Here is a 14,888-nt window from a genome sequence, read left to right as displayed (position 1 = left end):
CCAGGAGGGCACGTTCTGCCTTAGCTCCTTCTCAAAATAAGGCACTCCAGAAGGGAATCTGCCAAGAAAAGTGGGTACATCGGGTGATAGACACATTTGGTTCTCAGCTGAGGTGAGAGAAATGTGACTGGCAATCCCATCACGGTTGGAAACGGGATCACTGGGCTTCCTGTTCCTATTACGGCTGGTAAACAAATGGTTTTTCATGAGATGATGATGTCTTCACTGCGATGTCTTCTTGTGTTCCTCTGGCTCAAAATTTGTGTTAAAAAATAATTACAGAAAAAATATACGAAACATGACATAGAACAGCTGTGACCTGATTAGTCTCCAGCTTGTCGCTGACAGGGCTGCAACACAATCCAGGAATACCACAGACCGTGAGGGCGGGGGTGCTCACTGACTGGAAAGACAGGCTTTGAGCGAGAACGGAAACGATTCTGACATGCAAACTGGAGACAAGGGGACAGCAGTTCCAGAGGAGGTATAAACAATGGAGAAGAATGATGCTTTTTCCTCCTTCTTCCTCTATTATGAGTGAGGAGTGTGTGTGGCAGATTTCAGAATTACCCAGGAAGCCAAGCTTTGAGCTGAAGATCTGCCACCGATGGCAGAATTGCTCAGGGGCGTACCCTGAACGGAGGCTTCTGGGCATGAGACAGGAGGAGGAGGGCCGCCCCAGGCAGGAGGCAGCAGAGGCCGGACTGAACTCTGCCGGCCTCTTTAGTCACAACAGTCACCCACAAGCTGCATGTGGGGAAGGTGTTCACTAGGCATTTAATGCTTGTTACTCCCTATCAATGAGGTGCTTTTCTGGAGAGTTTGTAGTAAGAGCGCCAGGAAATGGATTAAGCAGAACACATCCGCTGCATATTTCAAATATTCCTAGGAGTGCTGGAAAGCAGTGGGGAGCAGACCCATGCCAGAAAGGCAATACAGCATGAGACGAAACTGCCTGCGGTCCTTGTGAATTCAGGCTTGCGTGTACTCTGTGCACAGTAACAAGAGCTAAAATGGCTTTGTTTCCGGGGCTTTGCATGTATTATCTCATTTAATCCTTGCAGCATCTCTAGGATGTGGATTCTGTTTTTATCTCAATTTCACAAATGAGGACATGGAGACACAGAGGTTAAAGAAATAACTTGCTATGGCACACGTATGACAAGGGTCTGTGACAGGTTAGGATCTGGATGCGGGACTCTCAAGACCACGGCCTGGGCTTGTACTGCAGTTCCCTGTCCATAGATGTAGATACATTTTTTTCCTTCTCTGTTCTATTTCTCTTTGAAACCACATGTATTTTTGCTGACTGTGTTATCAACAACTTGGTCCTGATTTGATCCGAATTATTGATAAATAATTTCCCCTTTGAGTAGGGAGTCCCAGTTAGATCTCCACTTTTATTTTTACAAACATAAAGACACCTGGTGCTGACCACCTTCTTACCTCTTTTCCATACGTTTAGTCTTGAAACGCTGCTGCTTTTCCTCTACAAACGATGTGTTTAGTGCTCTATGTAACCTCTGGCAGAAAAAACAGATTCACAGGTAGAGGTCATTAGAGACACACAGTCTGGGGACAAGTACCACCTGAGTTTAATAGTGTATCTCACTGTTACAAATCTGGGCCTCTTTAAACACATTTCTAGGGATGCCTGAAAACATCAACCTCTAGTCCTAAATCTCAGGAGAACCAAATTTTAATTCTAAGCTATTATTCCATCTAGAGGGAAAAACAGTAATTTGAAGGAAGCTTTAGAAATGCTCTGGGACGTAAAAAGGCATGTGATAGCATAACAAATAGCATGGAGGACATGGGGAGATAAGAGATGAGAAGGAAGTTGGGGGAAATTGGAAGGGGAGGTGAACCATGAGAGACTATGGACTCTGAAAAACAATCTGAGGGTTTTGAAGGGGGGGGTGGGAGGTCGGGGTACCAGGTGGTGGGTATTATAGAGGGCATGGAGCCCCCTATAATGCATGGAGCACTGGGTGTGGTGCAAAAATAATGAATACTGTTATGCTGAAAATAAATAAGAAATTAAAAAAAAAAGGCATGTGATATAAAGAAAAATCGTCACAACTACTGTGTGGCAAAGGGCCTTGTAGGATTGCTAAAGGAGAGTCAAAAACTTAGGTCTGAACATCTCAGCAGCCAAAACAAGAGAAGAACCAGAGAATTCTGCTAGTTATGTTAGCACCCGATGGAGGTCACCTGTAGCCGAGGCAGCAGGGGCGGCCTTAGGGGCCAGAAGCACGGCTCCCGGAGGCAGGAGGAAGCCGCTGGTGGGGAGATGAGCCTGGCACCTGTGGCCTCCGCTTCCCTGGGTCAGCTGCTCCTGCTGCCAGAGTCCCTTCTGTTCTTCTCCGGCTCTCCCTGCTCACCGCTGACAGGGAGCGTGCCTGAACAGGGTGCTGGCTGGATGCTCTCTGAGCATCCAGATGCTCGGGGCCTGAGCACACCCAAGTCTGGGGACTGAACATCCATCCTGTGCAGCTGGGCCTGGGCACCGACTGACCTCCTCCCTCGGGGCCTTTGAAAATGGGGACAGAACAGGGGCCACTAGGATCATCTAAAGGGAAAAATAGGGACTTCACACTCATTCAATGAGTTTCCATTTTGGCTGGAAGAGAGTGTCGGAAATAAATCTCCCACACCATCCCCTCAAGTTGTCACTGTTAAGTGAAACCAGGTTAAAAACAATCCCATCACCTCCGTGGGAGGTGCAGTGCAGGTGATGAGACAGGCGGGGGTATGACAGGACAGGCTACTTCACTGGGAAAGCGGATTGATGGGCTAAAGGGAACTCCACTTTCTGCACAGAGCGGTCTAGGCTGCCCGGTTCTCTTGGGAACTGGTCACCTGTCTGCCGTGGGGCTCTGGCCTGCGGCATCGGCGGCAACGCTGACGGTTCATCCCCAGGCGGCCGGCACTCACCTGGCTAGTGTGGAGCCAGTAGTGCAGCCGGGACCTGTTCTTGATTCGCGGGAGCAGCAGTCTGTACACGATGTGCTCCCCGATGGCGGTCAGCATGGACAGACCGAAGCCCACGCACAGAAGCACGAAGAGTCCAGAAAAGTGTTTGATGCCCATTTGCAAAGTCTGTGGCAGAACAGGAAAAGAAAGGCCATGAATGCGAGGCTCCACCTGGCCCCACACTTGTTTTTAGATGCACATCCTTTCCTGGCCCCCGGGAGAGCTGGAGACTACCCCTCCCTGGGTGCTTGGCACGCTTCACTAGACCACGTTGGGAGAGGGGCCCAGCCAGGACCGAGGGCGCAGCACGCTTCCTGGGGAGCAGGGCACATACAGTCCTATTGTCTGAAGGGTCTCCGGGTCTGGGCCACCCTATAGGCTCTAGAGACTGAGACAGAGGAGAGAGACCAAGGGTTGAAACAATTTAACATATTAAAGCACTGAACAGTTATCAAGGAAAGAACCTTTCTTAGGGATGCAGAATGAGTAGGTTTAAGGGGAAGAGACGATGAATTCAGTAATTTTGACATTTAGATCTGGCAGGAACATGGAGATCATCTACTTCAATGTTCTCATTTTACAGATGAGGAACCTGGGACCAGGGAAGTGAAGTAAATTCAGGCAGTTCACAAAATTAGCCACAGAGGAGGAAAAAAAAGGGGGGGGATCTAATATTTATTGATTGCTTACCTTTTTGCACTGAGATAGGTATTAAAACCACAATTTACAGTTGAAAACCACAATTTACAGTCCTTGCAGCTTTTAAGTGACCAAGCATGTCTGTAAGTCCATGTTTGTTTAGCTGGGAAACCTGGGGTCTTTCTGTTATCCAACAAAACAGCAGCTGGGGCACCTGGGTGGCTCAGTCAGTTAACTGTAAGACTCTTGATTTTGGCTCAGGTCATGATCTCATGGTCATGAGATCAAGTCCCACATCAGGTTCTAGCCTGAGCGTGGAATATGCGTGGGATTCTCTCTCTCCCTTTGCCCCTCCCCACATCCTTCCCTCCAAAAAAACCCAGCAGCAGTTACAACAACTATAGTTACAACAATTTTATGTGGCAGGTACTTTGCTATGTGACTTACATATGAGATCTAAGAGAATCCTCATGAGTTCTCTATGAAACGGGTATTATTCAATCACAGACATCAATGACGAGTCAATCCTGCAGAAAGAAAGACTTGCACACACTGAGTGCCTACTTTAGGCAGTCTCTGAGGTACCATGGGATGAAGATAGGAGGATTATGTCTCTGCCTTTAATCAACTTGAGTCTAGGGAGGAAGCAAACATTCACAGGCCATGATACAGGCACAGATCCGTGTCTTCTCTTATGGAGAAGTTGGCTCATAAGAGAAGTAGAATGTGGAAATGTGGAATGTGGGTGGGAAAGTAAGCACTCTGAAGGCTGTGGAAACAGAGCAAAAGAAGTGACATCTGGCAGAGTGATATAGGGCGCTGTGAAGCAGACCATGGTGGCTGAGATGTAGGTCTGGGCAGAAGGCATGGACCATGAGGGAGAAGCAGGGCCACACTAAAAGCCCTCAGATGCCAGGACTAAGGAGCCTGTCATCCCTCTTCTTGAGGCTTTCGCTGATCATTGTCATCATCAATAATTACTTAGCACTTAATATGTGGAAGGCACAGCTCTGAGCACTTTGTCACTGTAGGAACTTGCTTACTATTCACAACAACCCATGAGGTAGGTACTGTCATCACTTCCATTTTACAGGTGAGGAAACTTAGGAACAAAGTAGCTTAGCAACTTGTCCAAGGTCCCAAAACTAGCGAAGGTAAAAGCTGGCAGTCTGACTCCAGAGCCTGTACTCTTACTCACCCTCCCTTGACTGATGTCAGTGTCCCCCATTCTCTGAAGGGGTCTTCCTTTCTTTCATTCTTTCCACCCGAATCATGAAGACCTGAATCCTGAAGCTAGCCAGACGTGGTTCCAGGCACTGAACTTGGGGATTGCAGACTCTGGTGGAGTCTGGGCCACGAAATCTCTTTTCCCCCATGACGGTACCTCCAGCAGTGGCTCAATATCCATGACAGATACTGCCTGGACAACTAATGACTGGAGGTGAGCAGGGACATAGAGCATGGCCTGGTCTAGGTGATGGAGCACAAGGCAGACCACCTGAGGATGAGGCAGAAGCCCAGCCCTAGGGAATAAGGAATGCTGGTCTAGGAAAGGCAAGAGATGGATCGGGCCCTGAGAGAGCCACGAAAGCACTAGGGCTTCTCCTGGGACAAATGGTGACCAACTGTGTAATGCTGACCTCCAGAAAGCAGATTACAAATATGGCTGAAAATAGCCACTGGGCTGGCCCTCTGTGTGTATAGGATATAGCTACTATATAAGGATTTTATGAGTTATTACTGCTATGGATGAATAAAATGGGGGAATTCATTTTTGATGTTAACATCATCAAACAATCAGCAAAACACTTAACAGACTGGCAATGCTTTCTTATAAGGTGCTGCCAAGATGAAGGAGAAAAAGGTAACTTACAGTGAAACATCTTGCCTTTTAAACACATGGCTTCCCCCTCCTTTTTTTGTGCATGATAATAACTAGTCTCATTTTCCTCTTCGTACCTCAATAACAAATAGGCTGTACTCAGTTTATTTTATACATTTTTCTTTAAAGATTTTATTTATTTGAGAGAGAGAGAGCCTGAGCAGGGAGAGAGGCAGAGGGAGACGGGGAGAGAAAATCTTGAGCAAACTCCATGCTGAGCTTGATGTGGGGCTCAATCTCACGAACTTGAGATCATGACCTGAGCTGAAACCAAGGGTGGGACACTTAACCAACTGAGCCACCCAGGCACCCCCTCATTTTTTTCTTTAAAGTTCTGTTGTTTATACCCACATACTAATGGACTAATAGATACAGTTACTGTTTCTTTTAAATTAGGTATCTAATATGTGTGCCAGGCATCCTTATGCATATTATGATCTTATAATAACCCTTTAAGTATTATTATCTCCATCTCCCATTCAAGGAAGCTGAGTCTCATAGAGATTAGCCACCTTCCACAAGATCTTACAAGCTAAGAAATGGGGGAGTCAGGCTGTGGATCCAGGACAGTCTGATGCTAAAGCCTATACTGCCTCTCAAGTGAATACCATTTATGGGTACTCCTTGCCACCTGGACCCCAGGATCATGACCTGAGCTGAATGCAGACGCTGAACCGACTGAGTCCCCCAGGTGCCCACGTGTCTAAGAGTGTTGTAGTGATACTTAAAGAAACTCATTGGGATTTTTAGATGAGTGGAAATGCTCTGGTGTTTCCCCACCACCATTTAAAACAATGGGAAGGACTTCTACCTTCTGGAAATTCACTAGCCAATGTATTTCCAGGAGCGGACTAAATACAGATAAAGAGAGATGCCTGTTCTGGCAAATGTTCTGAGTGGTCTCTGCCCAGATCCATGAGTGCTCCCAGTGACACACAGAGGCCAAGACCACCAATTTTGTTGCTGCCTAAACTGTGCTTGGCATCTTGCTCAGATGTGGACATTTGAAACATCTGACAGCTGGTGAGATAACTGATTAATTCTGAAACCTCGAGCAAGAAATGCAGTTGAACTATTAAATGTATCATGCCTTAGATGGTACTGAGTCCGAAGAGCTAAGCCTGCCTAGCCCCCAGTGCACATCTCTACATACATACCACCTACACACTTTCTCTCGTCCTTGAAGGACTTGGCTATACTTGTTTTCAATTCCTCTGTCCCCATTCTCTTTTGGACTCATTCCAATCAGGCTTTTTGTCCCAACCTATAACCTATACGACTCCTGTCAAAGCCATCAATGACCTCCACATTGCTAAATCCAACAATCAGTTTTCACCATATTCATGTATCAGGTTGGACACTATTATTTTATCCTCTTTGATATATTTTCTTCACTGTTTATGGGATACCTCTCTTTTTTCTACTTTAGTCTTTACTGCTTTACTGGTTTCTCCTCATCTTTCTGTTAATAAATATTGGTATGACTTTGATTCTTTAGCTACATTCACTTTCTTATCCAGACTCATGGCTTTAAATCCCACCTATCTGCCAATGACTTCTAAACGTGTATCTTCCCCAACTCTTTATTCAGTCTCTCTACTTGGTTATCTAACAGACATCCCAGACTTAACACCCTGAAATAAATAAATTTTCCCTGACAATAGCTTCTCATATAGTCTTTCTCATTGGAGGATCTCCATCCTTGCTGTTGCTTGGGTCAGAAACCTTAGAATTATCTTTGACTCCTCTCTTAAGCATTCCATACATAGTGTGTCTGCAAATATGGCAGACCCCACCTTCGTAGTATACACAGAATCTGATGACTTCCCACCACCTCCACCAACCACCCTGGTCTATGCCACCATCATTGCTCACCGAGACTATTGAAATAGCCTTCTCTTTGGTTCCCTGACCCCCTCAGTTTATCTTCTGCATGCACCCAGCTGGGCTCCCTCAACATATCATGTCATGCAATGCCCAGTGATGGTTCTTCATCTTATCTACAGTAAACGCCAGAGTTCTTACAATGTCCTACAAGAAATTCCATGATTTAGTCCCACACCTCCTAACTTCATATCCTTCTCTCACTTGTTCATTCTGTTCAGCTACTTGGGCTTTCTCTCACTTCTTTAAGTCTATGGAGCAGTCGAGGATCTTCATCTGTTCTCTCTGCCTGTAACTCTTCTCCAGGCATCAATATTGCTCCTTCCCCTCATTTCTGCAAGTCTCTACTCAAATGTCATTTATCAGTAAAGTCTGGCCTAACCATATGGTTAAAAAGGCAAAACCTGCTCTGCTCCCCTTCCTTTCCTGGACACAACCTATACCCTCACTCTGTTTTATTTTTCTCCTGTCATAATAAATATGAGTTTATTGCCTATTTCCCTTCTCATGTAGAATATAAGCTCCAAGAGACCAGGGGTTTTGCCATTTTATTCGGAGTGGACCCTGATTGCCTACAATAGTGCCTAGCATTTACTACGTGTTCAATTAATATTTTTGAATGAATGGATGAAAGCATATGAAAGCTAGTATCTTTTTTGTATAATGTAAATGTATACAGATTCCCACCCCCCCCAAACACTTCTGTTTATCTCAGGAGAGTTCTAGAATAATTCCGTGAGGGAGAAAGACAAAGATGCATATTCTCAATTGATAGAAGAGAGAACTGAGAGAGCTCAGAAAACTTGCCATTCTGACTTCATAATGCCAGTGTTCATCACTCTGGGGGGACATTACTGGGGGGAAATATATTTACAATTAATAAAATAAAAAGTTAGAGACCGAATGCAGTAATTTCAGCTGGCTTGTGTTGGGAGTGTATTGTACTGATTTTATTTGCTGAGGACCCTTTTCTTGGGGGACTGCCCTCTCCCACTTCATATAGTTTTGGTGTGTCTACCAGTCACAGACTCCCAGTTCTTTAGTTCCCTGGAGCCAAGCATGGGGCCCAAGGTAGGTCAGTTTGCCCAAATGGGCAGAGACATTGTCACTGAAAGTGGTTGAGGCTGAGTCATTTCCAATGCCAGTGCCTCAAAGACACTATTTTCCCTATTTCCTGCCACTACCATCCCTGAAGTCCTGTGGTTCCTGAGGCATCATCAATCATTCTCCTCACTTCAAAAATACTGAGCTCCCCACTATTCTTTCAATAATCCCCCTTTTTCTTGCTTAAATTAATCTGTTGCTTGCAACCAAAGGCCCTGACCTGATCAACTGCTTAAAGGACTAAGCTCCCTTAGTTCCAAGGTATAAAAAGAACCGATCTTGAGACAGACTTTATTTCTCATGCAGAACACTGAAGTGAATGTGTGAGTCTGTTCTAGGAAGATTTCTTTGACACAGTGAGGCTCTGCCTTTCTTTGCATGCCTCCAAAAGCTTGGTTTATAGTAGGTGCTCAATAAATGCTTATCAAAGTATACATCTGACAAGCATCTTAGTTATAATTAATCTCAAGATTTCTAGTACCTATTAAAGTAGGTTTCCCCCAGAGCAAAATAACTACAAGAACCATAGGAAATCATTTTCTACTTTAGTGATCTGATGCATTAAACTTTGCATTATCTTCTGTCTGAGTCTGTAAAGCCCAATCCTGGTGTTCAAACAAATTTTCTTTTCCTTTAGTAAGAATAGGAGTAGGGGAGGAATAATAGCTTTAGCAAGAGGTAAAGAGAAGAAAGGCTATGGATCTTCTGAAATATGGATGACTCTTAGATACTTAGAAGCAGGACATGTAGGAAGCAAATGATGTTTCAATTTTAGAAGACCTGATTTATACACTTTTTTTTTTTTTGGCCACCAACTATTTTGACCAGAAGAGCAGCAGCTCCACAAATCTGGCAGATTCATTGTGTCTATACACATGACCCTCTGAGGGGGAGGGACAGAAGATGGAGACCTGCATGAGGCATAGGCTGGAAGGTACCAAGGACAGCTCCTAGGGGAGAGAGTCTGCCTGGCTAGGGTGTAGCATAAGGGTGTAAAATGTAATCATTTGGGATTTCTAAAAAAATTAACAAAATCAAGAAAAGGGAGAAAGAAGGTGTTCACTCAGAGGATCTGGAATTTTCTCATCTATGAAGGGCAGACTGGAAGATCACATTTAACAAAAGAAACAAAAGAGATGATTTGCAAAATCCAATAGGACAATGCATAAGCAAAGTTAACAGTGCTCACATATCTGGATGAGGAAAATAATCTAGATGGAAAGCTATCAGTGTCTGTGGGAATGTCCCACCACTTCCCAGGCCCTGGCAGCCGGGGCACACCTCTGTCTTCTTTAATCTGGAATCTGCTTAATGGCTTATCAACATTTCCTGCCTATAGTGCTGAGGAAATGCTCCCTCTCTGTTCCTTGTGTTCACAACCCCCTGCTCCTTCTAGGCTTTGGCAACAATTGTTTAGCCATGGACCTGGTGCTCAGTTTGCTACATTAGTTTCATTGTGTGGCCTTTTGGAAATCTTAATTTATTATTAAGGCAACTCAGAAAAATATTTCTAAAACTTAGAGATGAATAGCCATAATCATTAGACTATACAAATACTTTCTTTTTAAAAACAAGTTCTATTTTTAAGTGTCAACATCCAACAAAAACAAGTTCTATTTTTAAGTGTCTATTTGAGTTTGTGGGACTCAAACTCACAACCCTAAGATCAAGAGTCACAGGCTTTAATCAACGGAGTCAGCCAGGTGTCCCTACAAAATGCTTTCAGTTCTTCCATTTTCTCTCCTGAACTGCATATGAAACATATGCATATGTATTTTCCAGAGTTATGTAAACATACAATTATGCTTTAAAAAAACCACTATTTTCTAAAAATGTGTGCGTTTACAGTCACTTTATTAATTTTAATGGCCTTATATTGTCACCTATTATTTACCATAATTGACCTAGCTAATCTCAAACTGTCAGGTATTTAATTTTAATATTATTAATTGTATATATATGATAAATATTGCTGCAACAAAAAATCTTCTATGTATAGCAAAATTGGCTTTGACTTCCTGAGATAAATATATGCAGTGAGTGGGATTAACAGGTCAGCTGATGTAACTGTTTTGATGCCTGGCGACGTGTGAAGCAGCGATCAGAAAATGTGAACATTGCTGCTAGTGTTGCCCCAATGCACAGCACACTCACAGCCTTGCCAAGCCTGTTTTGTACGTAATCGCTTCTTTCTGTTTTAAACACTCTGATTTGTATTTCCTTAGTGAGGCCATTTTCTGATTTTCCCATCCCCTTTTGTATGAATCATATATTTATAACTTTTGCCAATTATACATTTCAGACAAGGCCAGGCTTTTTATTTAAAAAAGCGATTAACCTCTTTCCTACATATTATTTATGTTTCTCTAACTTCAGGTTTTACCGTTAGCTTTTGTTGGATTTTATTATATGGAAGTTTGAAATTTTATATGGCTGTTATTTGTTTTGACCACTGTAAACCCATCTATTGTTTTAGCTGTTAGAAAATATGCACATTGTTGGGATAAGTGTTTTATGACCAGTTGCTTCATTTTTGAAAAAAATCAAAAGGCAAAACCTGCCCTCCTTCCCTTCCTTTCCTGGACACAGCCTATACCCTTACTCTGTTTTAATTTTTCTCCTGTCATAATAAATATGAGTTTATTGCCTACTTCCCTTCTCATGTCGAATATAAGCTCCAAGAGACCAGAGATTTTGTCATTTTGTTCTTGAGCTTTTATACTAAAGAGTGGAGCACATTATTTTCTCTTCATTGAGACTTTCCATTTTAACCACATGCTTCAGAGATACATTAGCCAATAAAAGGGCACTCTCTTCTTAGGGTGGCATGCATTCCTTTACGCTCATTTTAAGATCTTCAGATTTTAAAAATATTGGCAAATAAGAAAATTGTGAGGACAAACATCATGTAAAACTAACAATAACAGAAAGTGTACTTGTGGGTCAGATTAAGCCTATGAGCTGTCAGACTATGTCCTTTGATGTACACAGCTGTCTTGCTGCTAGTGTCCCTTTCAGTGTTGTGGTTTTTCACTGTGAATCAGTTAATGCCTTTAAAGCTGACACATGCTTTGCTACTATTCACACAGTCACTAGCCTTTGGGAGAGCTATGGTAGCCAACATGAAAGGAGAGGGGTCCAGTTCTGATTCTCAGTCTAGTGGCCTATTACGGTGCAACCTTGTCTTTAAAAACATTCAAGCCTTTCCCTTTTCAAGGCAAGAAAAACAGATAAAACACAGTAGCCAGATCAATGACCTCCTCCATGCTAACAAAGAGAATCAGCAGCATAAATGCAGAACAGCTTGTAACAAAACAAAAAAGTTTCCTGAGAGATTTTTCCCAGAGAATGTCTCTAAAGCATGATAGACCTAGAGGATAAACCAACAATGCTAAAGCCATTTTCTTCTACTTTTAAAAAAAAAGTGGTTTGGGATTGTAACATACGGTAGAAAGCAGATAAAATCCATTAACATAGGATTCATAACAACATATTGTTACTGATCTCTATAGCTTAGACATGTACAGTTGCTATTATCAGTTTAATCTAAACACATCATTCATTTTTCAAAATGAGACGAACATGGAAGATGACTTATGACTGCCTTGCTTTTTTTTTTTTTTTCCCAATATGTAGAACCAAAGAGGTGGCAGCTGCTTGGTCCTTGACGAGTAATTCACTCCTTTTGTGAAAACTGAGGTTTGATTTGATTATATTAATAACACTATCAGAAATATTTTGAAGCAGGTAAATATAAGAACCATAAAAGTAAGAGGTAATGCAGTGAGTTCAGCGTTTGGGATCAGAAGAAAGCCTGGTTCAGGGGTGCCTGGGTGGCTTAGCAGGTTAAGCTTCTGACTCGTGGTTTTGGCTCCAGTTGTGATCACATGGGTGGTGGGATTGAGCCCCACAGGCTCTGCACTTGATGGGGGGATCTGCTTTAAGATTTTCTCCCTCTGTCCCTCCCCACACTGGCATGCACTCTCTCTCAAATGAATGACTAAATCTTAAAAAAAAAAAAAAAAAAAGAGGAAGGGGAGGGGGAGGAGGAGTAGTAGGAGGAGCTTGATTCAAGTTCTTGCTTTGCCACTTACCAGCTGGGAGATCTCGGAGAAGATTCTGGATCTCTCTATAGCATCATGTATTAAACTGAATGATGGCACCTACTTCACAGTGTTATTATGATTAAATGACGTAACAACTACAACAGTATCTGGACCAGTGTTTCAGTAAATGGGTATCACCCAAGGAGTAGCACAGAACTACATTTGTTGGCAACTGGGAACTAACAGAAAAAAATCAGAGCATTCTAACTTGGAAGCAAATGTGATCTTTCTTCCCAAATACCCATACAGTCAGATCTTTCCAGTTTCTGAAACTGGAAACAGGCTCTCAGTTCAAGGTCATTGCCATAAAACTCTGGGTAACTACATTAAGTAGACTGATCAAACAATTAGCCTGTTAATTCCAGCCATTCCAGAGGCTGAAATATTTTCTTCTTGTTAAATTAAAACATGTAATCCAACATGTTTCAAACCCTTCATTGTAATTTTTAAATTTCCATATTTTAATGTGTACATTGCAGGGTATATAAAAAATGTCTATGAGGCCTTCTTGGCTAGTACTGCACATGCTCACTTTCCTCATGCAGTTTCCTCCACAAAGTCAAATAGGTTGGGCTAGAATCAGAGTCTTCCTTTTATTTTTTTTAAAGATTTTTTTAAAGAATTTGTCAGAGAGAGTGAGAGCACACACAAACAGGGAAGCAGCAGGCAGAGGGAGAAGCAAGCTCCCCGCTGAGCAAGGAGCCTGATGTGGGGCTCCATCCTAGGACCCCAGGATCCCAGGATCATGACCTGTGCTGAAGGCAGATGCTTAACCAACTGAGCCACCCAGGTAGCCAGAGAGTCTTTCTTTTAAACTTTCTCTAGTCAAGAAGTCTATTTTTTTCTGCAAAAAAATAGGGGGTGGGGAAGACTATGACACTGTTTATTTTCTGGATTAGGATTACACAAATATTCAGTTTAATTTTAGAGTGGTGTAGCTAAGTATTGAGAAAGGGTTCAAAAGGAAGAAATAAGCGTCCTGTTTCCCTTATGCATCTTGATCTAGTAGCAGTGAAGAAGGGGATGGAAGGGTGTTAAAATGAACCCATTGTGCTCTAGGCCCTTGTCTTATTTTTTAGTAGGTTCTACACCCAACATGGGGCTCAAAGTCACAACCCGGAGATCAAGAGTTGCATGCTCTACTAACCAAGACAGTCGGCCACCCTTACATGTTTTATATTTTTGAATCCTCAAAATAACCAATGGACCCTTGTTTTAATTAGGAGAACTGATAGTGAGAGGTTAGGTAACTTGCTTATGCTCACACAGCTAATAAATGCCCATCGTTAAGAACCTGGTTGTAAATGACTCCAAACCCAGGTGTGCCTGATTCTTTCAACGATGTCATCCTGAGCTATGAATCAGATCGCTACATGGTGGGGACCCTTTATTATTAACAGATTTTTTTTTTAAGGACTGCACAGAAATGAAAGGAACAGGGATTCCTATTTTTTTGTGGTTCCTAAATAATTTACTAAATAAAAAGTATGGCAGGAGGGCTTGGTAGATGGGTGCCGACAGTAATGAAATTTGTGGACTTATTTTTCCTACTTCTGTTTTTTCAAGAATAGCAACTGGCTTCTTCAAACTAGAAGGATAATAATATCTTTCAAACAGATCTTCCTCATCCTGAGAAAAATCACCTGAGTTTTGTCCTGTGTAGGGAGAGTAGGTTTCATTGTCCTGAGGTTTGGAGCCTTCAGCCCTTTTGTGGGGAGTGGTCCACGGTAAGCAAGAGGACTGGCATGAAGTGGCAAATGCTGGGACCAAGGACAGTTGGTTTTCTGAGAACTGATCGCAAGTGGGGCCTCGGAGAGCTGGTAATATCCGGATATAGGCAATGGTATACTTACTGGTACACAAGTTCTCCAAACAAAACATGAAATGTTTTTGCTTCTTTCCATGATGTACTAGTTCTATCATGGCCAAATTCTCTCTCTCTTTTTTAAAGATTTTGTCAGAGAGAGAGAGACCGCACATAAGCAGGGGGGCGGCAGGCAGGAGATGCAGGCTCCCTGCTGAACAGGGAGCCTGATGCAGGACTCACTCCCAGGACCCTGGGATTATGACCTGAGCCAAAGGCAGATGCTTAACGAACTGAGCCACCCAGGTGTCCCTCCCATGGCCAATTTCAATCTAACGACATGACATCTCTAAACACAGATCTAGAAAGAAAGCACACACACTGCCCTTGTCCAGGGTGACTAGGCTCTGGTACACACCTTGGCTGCAGGTGTATTAGCCTGTGAGGAATTCTGGGCTGAATCCCATTAGAAAAAAGGCTTCCTTTGAAGTGG

At 43.0% G+C, this 14,888-nt stretch overlaps 1 protein-coding gene across 2 annotated transcripts in view; it reads right to left on the bottom strand.

Moving 5' to 3' along the window:
* The window catches only part of GRIN3A (glutamate ionotropic receptor NMDA type subunit 3A), a 151,656-nt gene that overhangs the window by 6,969 nt on the left and 129,799 nt on the right, over window positions 1-14,888 (bottom strand). For both annotated transcript variants that reach the window (XM_044265233.1, XM_044265234.1), the window contains exons 7-8: window positions 2,938-3,102; window positions 1,447-1,523 (exon numbers count right to left, since the gene is read on the bottom strand). In XM_044265233.1, the coding sequence (XP_044121168.1) occupies window positions 1,447-1,523; window positions 2,938-3,102 (242 nt within the window). The remainder of the gene's footprint in view (window positions 1-1,446; window positions 1,524-2,937; window positions 3,103-14,888) is intronic.

The sequence above is a fragment of the Neovison vison genome, chromosome 9 (assembly GCF_020171115.1).
Source record: "Neovison vison isolate M4711 chromosome 9, ASM_NN_V1, whole genome shotgun sequence".
NCBI classification, from domain to species: Eukaryota; Metazoa; Chordata; class Mammalia; order Carnivora; family Mustelidae; genus Neogale; species Neogale vison.
The sequence above is the reverse complement of the archived record's forward strand: the minus strand, read 5'-3'. Positions and strand labels throughout refer to the sequence as shown.